Below are 15,568 nucleotides of genomic sequence, written 5' to 3' on the forward strand. Positions count from 1 at the left end.
ATGAACACCTGAGAAACAATCAAAATGGATTCCGAGTTGGAAGGACCACAGTCGGCCATATTCTTGCCCTACGGAGGCTCATCGAAGGGATCAAAGCTAACAACCTTCCAGCATAAATTACCTTTATTGACTTTCGAAAGGCTTTTGATACCATCCACAGGGGCAAAATGCTGAAAATGCTGAAAGCCTATGGGGTTCCTGAGCAGCTTGTTAAAGCCATTGGCAATATGTATGCAAAGACAAAAGCAAAAGTGATTTCACCTGATGGAGAAACAGACCTCTTCGAAATACTGGCCGGTGTACTACAGGGCGACACTCTTGCTCCATATTTATTTGTAGTGGTACTGGATTATGCCCTGAGAACAGCAATAGAGGGTAAGGAAGAGGAACTTGGATTTCAACTGGAAAGAAGAAAAAGTAGGCGTGTTGGTCCAGAGGTTGTCACTGACTTTGATTTTGCCGATGATATAGCATTACTGTCAGAGGAAATAGATCAAGCTAACAAGCTACTCAGTCAAGTGGAAACATCAGTTGGAAAAGTCGGACTGAGAATGAATGCTGGCAAAACCAACACAGATTGAGGAGGTCCCAGATTTCAAGTACCTAGGAGCGTGGATGAAGAGCTCAAAAAAGGATGTAAAAATACGAAAAGCAGCAGCTTGTAATGGAATGGCCAATATCTGGAAGTCTTCGCTCTCAGCAAGATTCAAACAGCGCCGATTTACAGCAACAGTGGAATCGGTACGGCTCTATGGGTGTGCAGCATGGACAGTCACTTCCAAACTGGCAAAGGAGCTGGATGGCTGCTATACCAGACTGTTGAGGTCAATGCGTAATGTCCACTGGAAACAGCACATGACAAACAAGGAGCTGTATGGTGACCTTCCAAAGTTATCGGACAAGATCAGAGAGAGACAGACTCGTTTTGCTGGTCACTTCTATAGAAACAAGACAGAACCTGTATCTCAACTGGTGCACTGGATTCCGAAGCATGGGAAAAGGAAACAAGGAAGGCCTGCCCTAACATACATTGATATGTTGAAACAAGACACCGGACTTGAAACAACTGACATGACAACAGCAATGCAAGACAGGAAGATATGGAGGGCCATCACAGTTCGAGGACACCACTCGACATAGGCAGGTAGGCAGGTAATCTGTAGCATCAATGTTGGGAACATGAATGGTGTTCTTGACCTTATTCATGTTGGCAAGGTTACGTATCTCCCTGTGCCATTTACCTGGTTCAAGGTTCACATGATGCAGTCATGTCTACAGTAGAATTCACCACGACCTTTTCAGGACTTAAATCCCATTGAAAGCTATTAAACCAAGATAACACTCGTTGAAAACAGCTCAACTATGTTACATCAGATCTTCTCTGGTTAAATACACGCTGTTTTACCTGCGCGGTATTCCAATGAGCTGGTATTATAGTTTCAGTTGAGTAACCGATAATAAAGCAAACGCAAGGTAACAATACTGTACGCGCTTTTGTTCACGAAATGAGACAATAGCGTGCATATTGTTAACCAGCATTCTTGAAAATGAGAAACATAATGGTTGAACGGTTTGGAAATAATTTCTTCATATTTTTTGGTGTTATTGTCGTTTACATATCCTTCCTAAAACACAAAAGTGCAAATATTTCCAAACCCCTAAATTAGCTAAAAATTTAGGACATGTTACAAAACTATATTTTCTAGAATTTCAGAGAATACTTCAAATATTGGCTGGTTATTTTTCACACAGTGACGTTAACTAGGCAATGGCCTATACTTCTAACATACACTATTTGTAGAGGTCACGCGTCAATGGTGAGAACACTGTGCATTGTGTATAGGAAAACGGACAGTAACTGCAGTATGATTTACCTGGCTTTATAAAGGACTCTAATCTCAGAGTCTTTGATCTGAGAAACCAGACCTGACTGAAGTGTTTGACAAGAATACTTAACAATCTTAGTGGGGTCATTGACACTTTCCTTCCATCCAAGACTGTCAAGTTACACTCTCGTGACAAGCCTTGGATGACACATTGCAATATACTGAGGCCACCAATATTAATGCAGATTTACTTGAGATATTTGATGTTATAACTATAGACGATGCTGTGAAGAACTCAGTTTTTTCACTGTCTAGTTTGAGTTTATTTCTAGTCATCCATTCACTGATTTCATCAATAGAAGAAAAGAGTATGTCAATAGCAAGAATGATATCACTATCGGATATAGCATTAAACGGTAAATACAGATCGTCGGGTGCATCACATACTGGTCTATCTTGGATTTTTGACTTTTTGAGAAAATTGGTATATAGTTCTTTTTTACGGAGCTCTTCCAATACAACAAATTACAGACCTCAATTTTTCCTAGATAATTAGTTATAAAATGTTAAATTTAAACTATCTATGATTTTTTCAAAATACGAATTTCACATACTGAACTATCTCGAAAAAACACGCATTTCTAGAAAATCGCAATTGAAAATCTCCGTTTTAAGTTTATATTTCTATAATTTAATTAGACTATGGATTTTCATAAAAGTGGTTTTAAATTAAAGCATATACTTAACAGATTTATTTAAGTGGAATCTTTAATTATATTTACGTATGTAATATTGCTTAAAACTACACTTAAGTTGTAGTTCTGTATGTGAAATCGTTAATTTCCCGATATCGTATTGAAAGTGCATCACATACTGGTCTATCTCGAGATAGACCAGTATGTGATGCGTCTAAAGTCACGCCATTGTTCGCGAACTCGAGATAGCCCCCAAGATAGACCAGTATGAAATGCACTTTAAATACGATATCGGGAAATTAACTATTTCACATACTGAACTACAACTTTAGTGTAGTTTTAAGCAATATTACATATGTAAATATAATTCAAGATTCCACTTAAATAAATCTGTTAAGTATATGCTTTAATTTAAAACTACTTTCATTACAATCCATAGTCTAATTAAATTATAGAAAGGTTAACTTAATACGAAGATTTTCAATTGCGATTTTCTCGAAATACGTGTTTTTCGAGATGTATATCATCAATAGGAGGGGGTGGCTTTGGCAGTGGTTCGAAATCTGGTGTGATGTACTTTTTATATCCTTTTACTGCGTCTCTGTGGCTTTTCAAACACGCCCTTGACTGAAATCAATGACCAAGTACCATTAAAAGCACACTGCTACCAATTCGTCACTGGTTGGTGCAGAGGTATGAACAGGTGTTTTATGACCTAGATGTATCGGGTTCGAATCCCACCTCCAGCTCATTATGAATTAAAAATTTTAACCCTTTTCAAGTATAAAGAGGAAAATTAATATTATACCGTAAAACCTTGTCTACAAGCATATATATGCCTCTTAACGGGTTTTTTTTTAATGCAAGAGACGAGAGGCAGAAACTCTCCACAAAAACATTATTTGGAGTTTGAACAACTATATTACTGATATAAGCGACTGTACAAACACGTATTATTGTAAGACCAATCTATTGTAATGTGTTTGTGGAGGGTATTTGCCTCTTGTCTCTTTCGTCAAAAAATACCTCGTTTAGAGGCATATATGCTTGTAGACGGAATTCTACGGTATCAGCATCTGTAATAAAATCTTTGGTTCATACTTTTCTGTTATGTTGCTTTTAAAAACAAACTCCCGCTGGAATCTAACTGCGGATGGATACATGGGAGAGTCCTTAATGCAAAATAAAACTAAATAAAATGTGGTTGAAGAATAACACAGCTATCACATTTAAGTTTGGACAATTTGTTTTCCCATACGAGAAAAGTGTGAATATAGACATGATAGAATACCTTATTGTCCGCATGAGGAGTCTATTGTCATTGATTACACTGTATTTCAGTTTTAAAGTGCATTTAACTAAATAAATAACTCTGCTTATGGAATAGGAGAGCGAAAATACATGTATATATTTTGTCAGTACTAGACGATGACTCTAATCTAGTAAATTGACGTCAAAGAAAGAAAGCCGGATTCTCCGCTGACCCGTAACATACGGTATTGTTGGCGAATCCGCACCCTTACAATTGCTTTAGTATCACCTGAGTTTCATGTCATACTTCAATGATGTTGCTGGCAGTCCATTGCAAGTTGTGTCTGAGCGTTTGTTTGTGACGAACAAATAATCTGCAATAATTATCCTGATAATTTAATGAACTCCCCTTTCCACGACTGCCGAAATTGTAACACCAAATCGTTGATGAAAAAGGTATCTACTACGAAACCCGTTACGCGGGAAGCCACCGTCAACGGACCATAATTAACCAAAGTTAAGGTAGGAGTTACTTTTCTCTTATGCTTGGTAATAAAACATTCGTTAAGTTAAGGGAAGTGGTATGAACGTTTGGACAGTATTTATTGTGGGACATTAGAGCACATCAGACATACCTAATTGCATTCTGAATACGAAGAATGTCCTTCTTATTTAACAGTACTCCAAGTAAACTTTATAAATCTGATGATTTATATTTGAAGTGTATGTAGGTGGGATGAAAAGCTTCGACCCCGGCTTCGACTATATTTATAAATACGTATTTATAGATACGCACGTGACCACCAGCACTGCCATAACAGCTTGTAGACAGTAAGTTTCGAATGACCTTCTACTAAATTTTCATCGTCAACCGTGTAATTGAATGGGATTATTTTGAAATTTTAAAACGCTTGGAATATCACAAACAAATAGGCCTATGTTGATAAATAATATGTATACAAGCTAAAACCGTTGGAGTTCGATAATGAACCCCACAAAACTAACCGACTTATTGGAAAATGCCATACGGCCGGGCGGTTTCACAAGTTGCCGGCTCGATCATGTCATCCGCCGCATGGAAATTCCCAAATTTGCATAGGCGCCCTCACATTATGACGCCATAGTGACATTATGTGGGGAATGTCTAGCTGTAGCTATACATTGGTACCAAATATAATGGTATATGACGTTTATAATTGAAAATTATCCTCATCCTAGTCCGTGTTACAAAATATGGCTCATTAGTTCTAGAGATAATGTTTAAATTTAGACCTGAACAAAACCAACAGCTATCACACTAATATACACGTATGTTTTTAGATATTTTCAACGTGGATTCTCGTTTCTATATTAAATCATCCATCTTTTTCTGCTTTATTGTGGTAATTTTGATTCTGTAAACTGTACATTTGTGTTCAAATTGAGGGCGCTATTTAGTCATGTTTAAATTTTAACAGGGGGGGCCGGCCAAGATTGGCTCAATTTTGACGTTGTCATTGGTTTTACACGTAAACACAAAAATGTCTCAAATTATTCCAAAACTGTACGTATGTTATTAAGCACTATTTTATCAGTCTAAATCCGTTGAGGTTCGCTAGTGAACCTCATTGTAAGTACTGTTTTTTAATTTTTTTTTGTATGAATAACGCACGATATGTTACGATATATACTGAAAATTTCCCCCACGTGTATCAATGAGTTTACGTGGTGTAGTGGTTACGGATCTCGCCCCCCACGCAGAGGGTCCCGAGATCGATTCCCATCCCCGGCTATTATTAAAAATTTTCTTCTTCTTTTTCTTTGAATTTAAAATTATTTATTTTCATGTGAAAATGTATATATTGCACTGGGAAATATATTTTGTGCATTTTTTTTCTGTAATGGGGCCACCCGGCCAATAGAGCTAAAAACGGATCTTGGCTCCGGGAAAAATAATTGCGTCCATCGTGCAGGCAGTGTTGCCGTCATATTGTCTGTTTTGTTTACGCTTTTGGCTGTTGCCACATTGAATAATGTAGTCCACCATCGTCTGAATTTTAATTCGCCAAATAAAATGAGTTATTCCTTACATTTCATGATAAAAAGTTTTTGAAAATTTCATTGCCATTTCTTAGTTTTTTCTGATGTTTTAATCCCATTATACAATTGTCTACCGCTGGGTATATAAAACTACATGCATATGAAAATGATTAAAATGATGTTTAAACAAAATAAATATATTTTGCAGTGCAGAAAATGTGCAAGCTCATGTATCTGAAATATTGAATGCGGTACAAATTTCACTTTATATCGCGAGATTAAGGACTGTGCAATAATCAGCTGTCCCCAGTGGAAGGTGGGGGGGGTGGAGTGTCAAAATTGACTGCCAAAATGCTTACCACCCCTCCCGGCATGCCACAAAAACCTTTTCCCCCTTACCGGCATCCAAAAAATGCTTGCCACTCCCTCGAGACCTGTCAAAAACATCACTCTCTCTCTCCTTTTGTACATGCCAAATGTTTGGGAACCAAATTTACAAACCTTGAATGTTCCACATGTAGTAACAAGCGAATAAGACATTTTGCACATTTAGGACGTTTCCGTACTGTTATCCCAAACCTTTTTTTGGAGCCTTTTATTTAAAAGGTACCCCATGACTATGTACCGAAAATACCCCCCCTCAATTCTCTTTTGACTTCCCAAAATTTCTTGCCGCCCCCGTTCGGCCGCTAAAATTGTTTGCCCCCCCCCCCCCTTTTTTTTGCCAGGTAGGGCAGATAATTATTGCTCTTTATGCATGGAGAGCATTTATTTTAGGCTAACACATTATTCTGTTTACGATATGAGACAAACCGATTTCAATCTAAATTTGCTGTCTTCAAAAGACCTAAGTCAATGTTAAATAGAGAAGCAAAATGTAGCTTTGTAATGCTTTACTGACCCGCAATATTACACAAGGCTAATTCATATGCTGTCTGTTACATTTGAATAGTTTTGTATGCAGCATATAAGGTAGGGATTTACCTGACCGTTTCTTGGCATATGCACTAATAGTCCCTATCAATAGTTCGAACGATCAGTCATCATCGTATTTGATCAGGGAATAACAATGAATTGGAAATTGAACTTGGAATTAATGGCCCATGTTTTTTAGCTCCATAGCAACTCTTGGGTTTGACCTGAATAGGACAACAGATTTCAGTTCATATGCACTAACATATGCGTTTTAGACAGACCTCTTCCAGACGTACCAGTCGTGGAATTTTGCAAAAAAATATTCCGTACTAAATGTCAAATCTGTACATACGAAACCCGTTTTGAAATAATGGTCATGGTCATTGATTAAAGGCCCATTCAGTGATTTGCTCATCCGGACGATCGTAAAAATCATCAAAATTCAGATTTTGGTATCTTTGTCATTGTGATAGATGTGCTAACATAGCCTGCGAGTGGTTCATCCGAAAGCCATGTATTTAAGACAAAATAAGACATTTTACACGAATCTGTAATTTAGATACTGTCAGTATCTAAATTAGCTACATGTATTTGAATGGGGCTTCAACTTCGTCAGTACTGCAGATTTCTTCGTTTTTTTGCCAAATATGTCATTTCAAAAATACTAAATAACAATTTGAATGTCTTACCCTTCACTTTTAAGCAATTTATAAACAATTTTAATTTTTTTTACACTTGCGCTGGGATCACTGAATGGGTCTTAAGGGAGAGGTAGTGTCATTTTTTGATGTGCTTATTTAAAATTTGTTTGTTAACATGGAAAGCTTTGTTCCTGAACATCTGCGTTGGTATATTATTCGAGTAAAGTGTTTAAGTTCTAAAGTATCATTTAACTGTTTTTTTTATAGATGACGAAAGTCAAGAAGAAAACATCTTGTGTAACCAACGTGAGTTTATCCTGGGTGATTGTGATATTATGTTTGGTTGAAGCTGCCCATACACAGAGTAAGTATCTATTATTGGTTTGTCAATAGCTTCAATGAAATGGGTCCGACAAATACTATTAAAAGACATGCAGATGACACCAGAAAATAACTCGACTGTATTCACCGCCAAACATGAACCCATCTGTGAACTTTGACCCTAACATGAACCGTCGAACGTGTGCCATGACGATTCGACTGGACTGGAACTCCGCTCCACGATAGCTCAATGTTTCCTGAGAGAGAAGGTATTTTCCAAGTCTACAACAATCTCTGCAAACATGGCACGGACTTATCATTTTGCTACTTTTGCTAGCTTTGGAGTAGCAAGTGCTAACATCATAAAATGGAACCAGTCTATTCATTGTTTTTCCAAATTGGCTTACACGTGAATATAAGCTAATATATTTGGCTTGAATATTCCATTTCCGAGACCGCGGTTTGTCGAACATGAGTTATATGTCGTGATGAAAATATTTTCGGTGCACTTCACCAATTCATCCACCAATATCCAACACTAAACACCTCACACTCTAAAAGATTATTGTTTACAATCCAGAGATAGAAACAACACCAATGACGGCGTTGTCTCGATCTGATGTTAATTTATTGTATATAATATAATCTCACATCCTACAATATTTATATTGCAGGTGTGTTCAAATTTGAACGAGATTTCTACTTTGTTGTAGAAAGTAATGCAGACCAAAACCTAGCAGTCAATGTAGTTCGAACTGGAGGCGGATCCACAGCTTCAACAATAGGCAAGTGAACACGAGCAGAACACGTTTACTAAAACTTGTCTTCAAAAGGTTAGAGAATTGTAAACTGACAGTATTATTCTAGGTAAAAGGGTTTTTTAAAAACACCTTTGCCTTGTCAATCTATCTTTTTTAGATTAACTATGTCGAATCTATCCATTTTCTTCCCTAGACCTTAGTGTATTGAATATCAATACATTCAGCAGTGACTATACTGTGCCAAGGGACGTTACATTGGGAAGCGGTGTAAACGAGATCACTTTTGATGTAGTCATAGTTGGCGACACGGAAATTGAAGAAACCGAATGCTTTGAAATAACCCTTCAAACTCCTTCAACAGGGAGCCTTGCACCTTGCCTCATTACGACAACTATTTGCATCAATGATGATGATGAAGAATGGAGTAAGTGATGCTTGGTGTTATTTCATGCATTAAGAGTGACCCCATTCCTTAGAGGAAACTTGTTTTAAAAGATCCAGTTTACCTGTATATGGTTTTACATAGACTTAAGTATGCTTTTCAGGCGTCATTTTGATGGTTAGTTTTTCGGTTTTCTAACAGCTTTGTATCTTGAAGTTTAAGATGAGATTAAACAATCAAACTGGATGAACCATATTATTATAGTATAGCTGAATATTTTTGTCAATCTCGCAAGTTGATTACTCTCTGTTAATTTCAGCTCCACAATAGTCTCAGTGTTTCCTATAACAATGGGCTATTCCATTGAAAATAAACAATCCCCCTGTGGAAGATTTTGGAAATATATTCCACAGGGGGAGTATGTTTTTCAAGTGTAATTGGTCAGAGTTAATCATTTTGAAACCCATACTCCCCCTGTATTATAGCTTTACCTATATCTTCCACAACAGGAGTAGGTATTTTAAATGGAAGTTACCCAATTGTCTATTATATTCAAAATTGATACTCCCTCTGTGGTAGACTTTAGCTAAATCTTCCACAGGGGCAGTGTGGATTTTAAATGGAATAGCCCAATCTTTACAAAACTGAAGTGGATTAATCACTCTGTAATTCATTGCTTTTCTAAATTGAAAGCCTGCTTTTCAGGCGTCATTTTTTGACGTGTTTTTTAGGAGAATTGTCTCTTGTGATTGGATAATCAAGCAATTAACACCATAATAGTCTACATATTAATTTTGGAAAATTTCACAAGTTGACCACTCTCCGCTATTTTGAGCGATATAATATAGCTCAGTGTTTCCTGGAAGAGAAGGTATTGTCTACAACAATCTCTGCAAATAGACTAATCATTTTGCTAGCTTTGCCAGCTTTGGAATAGCAAGTGCTAGCATCATGGATAAAATGGAACCAGCTGTAATTCATTGCTTTTCAAAATTGAACCCAGTTGCATTATTCATTTTCGAAACAGCGGTTTGCCGAACATGAGTTAAATGTCCCGATGAATCTTTACGGTCGACTTCACCAACTGATCCACCAATACCAAACACTAAACGCCACATAATCTAAAATATTATTGATTTACTATCCAGAGGTATAGACGACATTATTGTCGCCATCGTCTCATTCTGATTTTAGTATATTCTAATCTAATATCCTACTATATCCTTAAGTGGACATGATTTTTGTAATCTCATTGGTCAAACACCACTTGGATAAAATCTTCTCATTAATATACATGCAGGTGATATTTCCCGTATTACCTGCGTAGTCCTAACACACGCGCGATATCCTAAGACTGCGCATGCTTCACCCACGGCATGGCTGCACTGTAAAAAGTAAAGAAAAAAACCCGTTTGTTCTCACGCAATACGTGGAAATAGCTACGGTCTGGTGCCATATTCGACGGTGCCAGGCTGTAAATACTTTCCCGTACAAACAGGGGGTAACTTATAATTTTCTCATTGCAGTTGTTTTCAAATTTGAACGAGAATTCTACTCTGTTGTAGAAAGTGATGCAAACCAAACCCTAGCTATCAATGTAGTTCAAACTGGACCCGGAACCACGTTTGCAACAATTAGTAAGTGAACATAAAAAGAACACGTTTGTTTAAACTGACAGTATATTCTAGGTAAAAAGGGCTTTTAAAAAAACCTTTGCCTTGCCAATCCTTTTTTCAGAGTAATTATGATGAATTTGTCATTTTTTCTAGACCTTAGTGTATTGGATATCAATACATATAGCAGTGACTATACAGTGCCGAGTTATATTACATGGGGAAGCGATGACTTCGAGAAAACGTTTGATGTAGTCATAGTAGGCGACACGGATGTTGAAGAAATCGAATGCTTTGAATTAACTCTTATAGCTCCTACAACAGGGATACTTGCATCTTGCCACATTACGACAACTATTTGCATCAAAGATGATGATGCATCGGGTAAGTGATGCTTGGTATCATTTCATGCATTAAAAAATGATAGTGGAAGCGTTTTATTTAGATCCAGTTTATCCGTATGTGGTTCTACATAAAGTATGTTTTTCAGTTTTCTAACAGCTTTGTCTCATGAAAGTTAAGATGAGATTAAACAATCAAACCATCATTATATTGTAGTCTTGCTTGATATTTCTGACAATTTTACAATCACTCTCCGCTAGTTTCAGAACCCCAGCGGGTAAAAATTGAGTTAGCTTGAAAATCCCCTGGACAAGGAACTTACTGCTAACTGTCTCGTTGTAACCCGTACAAATCTCGGGGAGCTGATTCTGGCTGCGAAGGCAATTGTGGAATGTCTAGGACGTGCGCTTCTTAGCTACAAGTCCCTGTGTTATTGTTTAATGGTTTATGTATTACTAGCGGGATACCCGCGCTTCGCGCGGGTCCCCGCTAGATGAGTAAATGGGAGCGCGATCACTAAAACAGGAGGAATTACTGAAAAGGTAGAATCATTGAAAGGTAAATTTTATTTTTCTAAACCTGTCCCTTCTTGCATTTCCATTTTCTTTTCAGTTTCTTCTGCACGGGCCTAGATTGTTTCCATTAAAACAAAATGCTATTTAGCTTGTGATTTTCCGTTTCCATGTTATTTATCTATCTAGGCCTAACCCCATTCCCATTATTTTCTAAATCTATCCTTTCTTATACGTTTCCCTTTATAGCTTCATTTTTATTAGCTGCTTAGCTTGTGATTTCCCGTTTCCTTCAGTTGTTATTTATGTTTCTTATTTTTCCTGATTAGTTTCTAATTTTAAATTTTTTTCCCCTTAATTTTCCCGATTAGTTTCTTTCTTTCCCTCTTAATAGTTTGCTCCCGTTTCATTTAGTTACTGTAACCATAACCCGTATAATAGGCCTACCCGTATCTTTTTTGTCTTCTTCTTTTTTTTTTTTTTTTTAAATTCATTTATCTCCTTTCTTTCTCTTCAGTTTCTTTTGCATAGGTCTATTTTGTTCCCATGCTGCTTAGCTTGTGATTTCCGTTTCCATGTTATTCATTTATTGAGCCCCGTTTCCATGCATTATTTTATAAATTACCATTTCTTACATTTCTCCTTTTAGTTTTGGCTTTTTTTCTACGTTTTATTCCCATTTTCATATTTCCTGCTTAGCTTGTGATTTCCCGTTTGAATTTTATCTATTTAATTCTATTCTCATTATTTTAGTTTTTTTACATGAGTTATTTATTTATTTATTTATCTTTCCTCTCGTATCCTCACGATTTTTTATCATCTTGGCGGGTAATCTCTTAATCGAATCCAGTAGTACCATGCATATAATCCACAACCCGACCCATCCATAGGCCTACCTTTTCAGTTTTGTCTTCCTTTCTTTTCTATTCTATTTCTCTGGCACGGAAAGTTGGTCTGTGCATATTATGCACCCCGTACGTGCGAGTCACATTGCTCAGTACGCCGACGTACTAACGCCAACGCGCTGCTGCCAGTTAGTTACGGTACGCGCTACCACTGAGTTTTAAAAAAAAAAAATCCCGGGAAAAAAAACCCCGGTTTTAACCATATTTTCACTGATTTTGAGGCCAATTCTTGGTCTTGACAGTTTTCAACCAAATAAAGTGCAATGCGTTCCCGGTATATTCTCCCGTATGAATTTGGCTGTAAAACTAAACGACGATTCATAGGCCTAGAATAAATAATTAAATTCACGCGACGTAGCCTTAATCTCTTGGCTGCCAACTTCGGTGCAGTGGCGGAAAATGGGGTGCGTAGCTCTGCGTAGGGGCGAAAAGCTCGTAAGATCATTCTTAAAGTACGCGATGTTGTGCATCTAGATAGCCTGAATCATTTCTTGGCCACCTCGCAGTTGGCAGAAAACAGGGCAATGTTGCTCTGCGTATGGTTTTTTAATGGAAATATTATTACGCGGTTCACACTGTCCTTATTACCCACAATGCCACTGCATGCGATTTTGCATAGCAACACGACAGTTTTTTATGTTATTCTCTTACTTACCATCAATTTTTGCAAAAATGAACCTCAGATGGTTTAATGGCATTATGTACCCGATCAATGTACGAATAAATCAGAGCTGAAAGTGAAATCATCTCTGAGTCTATTCGCGCACAAGATTTAGCGACTTCCTTTTATTTATATAGATGATATGGAGCAGTAGTGGTCAGCAACAATGTGTAAATGAGGCTTGTGGATCAACGTCTAGGCGTTGTGTCTGTGAGTAGCGCACTATGGGGAGTTGTTCATTGGTAGAAGCGAATTGGTACCAGCGCTGTCACCTTCGGAGCCTTATTTCACCCTTTTATGATGAGCACTCTTGTGAAGGTGGCTTGGGAATAGTTCCTTGAACTCTGTATCTTCTCTTTCTCTCTCTTCTCTAAACACACAAAATCAGCTTATACTTTTAGGGATTCAATCATGTTTCACCGTTGTTCATCACCGTTTAACAACGATGTGGCCGCGTCGTCTGCGTGGTTTACTTCGCGAGGGCAGCCGAGCGCTGCCCGAGCGAAGTAAACCACGCAGACGCGCCGGGCGCGAGTTGTTAAACGGTGGTGAACAACGGTGAAACATGATTGAATCCCTTTCAACAACGAAAAGAATCTAAAGATCGTATAATTCACGATTATTTCACGAGGAATGTCAGTTAATCATTGCCACTCATCTTTACAAAAACTTCGATGATTTCTCTGTTGATATCAGCAATAAAACTATGGCCTACAGAATAAAACGGCCCGTAAAACGGCAATGTTTAGCCGCTACCTGAAAATACTGATTTCAACCAGGGATTCAACTTGCAAGCTTGCACACGCACAAAAGTTCCAGACATTTTACGCGCTTTCGCGTAACGCGTAGTCTCGCGCGCGTTCGCGTATACGCTACAGTAAAAGTGTGGACTACAAGGTATAGGAGGAGTTGTTGAAATGCCTATGAATAACAGGGTTTAAGCTACACTAGCAAGTGCCACACCGTTGCAACGATCCACCCGGGGTGATGTAAAGTAGCAGGCAGGACTAGTGTAGAGTCCTATAAAAATGTCGTTGGAATAGTTCTTTCATTGGTAGAACATCAACACTGTCACCATCGAAGCCTATTTTCACAGTATAGATTGCACTGGGGTCTCTGGACTTGGGACCAGACTTTGGCGGGTTAAACCGGTTTTATGAGCGTTCAACCGTCCCACATCCCTCCAAGTGCATTATTGGTGAAGTTAGGTCCACCTGGTTGAATGCTTTGTTTTGACCTGCATGCACTTTACAGAAGTAGTGAGCCTCTTTAGCGGTAGGCCGTATCTATTCCTACTTCGGTACAAGGCGGTGTTGGTTGTGCATCGGCTTACTCCAGCCTATCGCTTGAAGTGTTTGGTGCAGGTAGTCTCCAGATTCTCGAGGAACGTAATTGGGAAGTTATAGATGGTGAATTCTTATGTCAGTTTTGATATGATTGCCTTGTACTTAAGCCTATGAATAACAAGGCTTAAGCTTTGACTCTTGAAGTTTTAGATGAGATTAAACAATCAAACTGGATAAAACGTATTATTATAGCCTAGTTTGATTTTTTTGACAATTTTGCAAGTTGATAGTTTCAGCTTCACATTAACTCAGTGTTTCCTGGAAGAGGTTTTTCAAAATCTACAACAAAATCTACAACAATCTCTGCAAATTTGACATGGACTATAAATCATTTACTAGGCAAAGGAATAGCAAGTGCTAATTCATGGATATAAATGAATCAGTCTATAAGTCATTGCTTATCAAAATTTGCTTATGAATATAATTGAGCCCTGCTGCTTATTCCATTTGCCAAACAATTGTTTGCTGTACAGTGGTTACGTATATCACAACGAAACGTTTCTGCCAGCTTCCCCAGTTTCCCACCATCAATACCAAAACATCTTTCTCTGATTTTAATATAATTATTCTAATCTAATCTCATATCGTTCCATCTTCTCAATACAGTTGATGTTTTCAAATTTGAACGAGAATTCTATTGTGTTCTTGAAAACGATACATCCTTAGAAGTGAAGGTAATCCGAACTGGAGGCGGAACCGATCAATCTATGATAAGTAAGTGCATACAATAGGAACACATTTATTTTCAAGTTGTCATTTTTAGATAAAGGACCTTTGTTTTGAATGCCTTTGTCGCCGAGGAGCATGGTTTCAAAATGACTTTGATTCATTCATTATTCATTGACTTTTTTCTAGCCCTTGTTGAAACAGACATCACAACTTCTAGTTCTGACTACACAGTGCCAACCTCTGTTACCTTCAGAAGTGGGTTGGACATCGTCATGTTTACTGTAGACATAGACGACGACATGATTGTTGAGGAAACCGAATGTCTCGAAGTAGCTCTTTCGAATCCTTCAAATGGGAGCCTTGCAGATTGCCAAATTACGACAACTATTTGCATCAAAGATGACGATACAACGAGTAAGTGGTATTTGTTTTTATTTACCATGCACGTATCAAAATTGAAGATAATACGTTTTCTTATCCAGCTTTACAGAAAACATCTAAACTACAAATACGTTATTATAGACATACTTTTTCAAATGTAATTTTTACTACTAGTTACTCTCAAATTAATTTCCAATAAGAATATTGTATTTTGAAGTTCACAGTAAAATGTATTCTTTCGAATGAAAAAAACTAAAGTGAGGTATCTTTTCTTCTTTAGACATGCACATTGCTATTGCTTACTTATATCAACTTTGATTAAGTCATC

General features: G+C 37.6%; 2 protein-coding genes and 1 long non-coding RNA gene across 3 annotated transcripts; all 3 read left to right on the plus strand.

The window, feature by feature from the left end:
- Positions 1-669: 669 nt before the first annotated feature.
- LOC140163309 (uncharacterized) lies at positions 670-1,140 on the plus strand. The gene has a single exon (XM_072186708.1). It carries the CDS (start codon positions 670-672, stop codon positions 1,138-1,140), a length of 471 nt encoding a protein of 156 aa, XP_072042809.1.
- A 2,970-nt stretch (positions 1,141-4,110) lies between these two features.
- Positions 4,111-8,453, plus strand: LOC140162083 (uncharacterized). Its single transcript, XR_011860183.1, has 3 exons — positions 4,111-4,294; positions 7,615-7,711; positions 8,343-8,453. It is a non-coding gene; the product is annotated as an uncharacterized lncRNA (long non-coding RNA).
- A 510-nt stretch (positions 8,454-8,963) lies between these two features.
- On the plus strand, positions 8,964-15,169 carry LOC140163310 (sodium/calcium exchanger Calx-like). The gene is made up of 6 exons (XM_072186709.1): positions 8,964-8,988; positions 10,338-10,448; positions 10,581-10,808; positions 14,797-14,904; positions 15,046-15,118; positions 15,151-15,169. Exons 1-6 carry the CDS (start codon positions 8,964-8,966, stop codon positions 15,167-15,169), a joined length of 564 nt encoding a protein of 187 aa, XP_072042810.1.
- Positions 15,170-15,568: the final 399 nt, after the last annotated feature.

This window comes from Amphiura filiformis, chromosome 10 (genome assembly GCF_039555335.1).
Source record: "Amphiura filiformis chromosome 10, Afil_fr2py, whole genome shotgun sequence".
NCBI lineage: Eukaryota > Metazoa > Echinodermata > Ophiuroidea > Amphilepidida > Amphiuridae > Amphiura > Amphiura filiformis.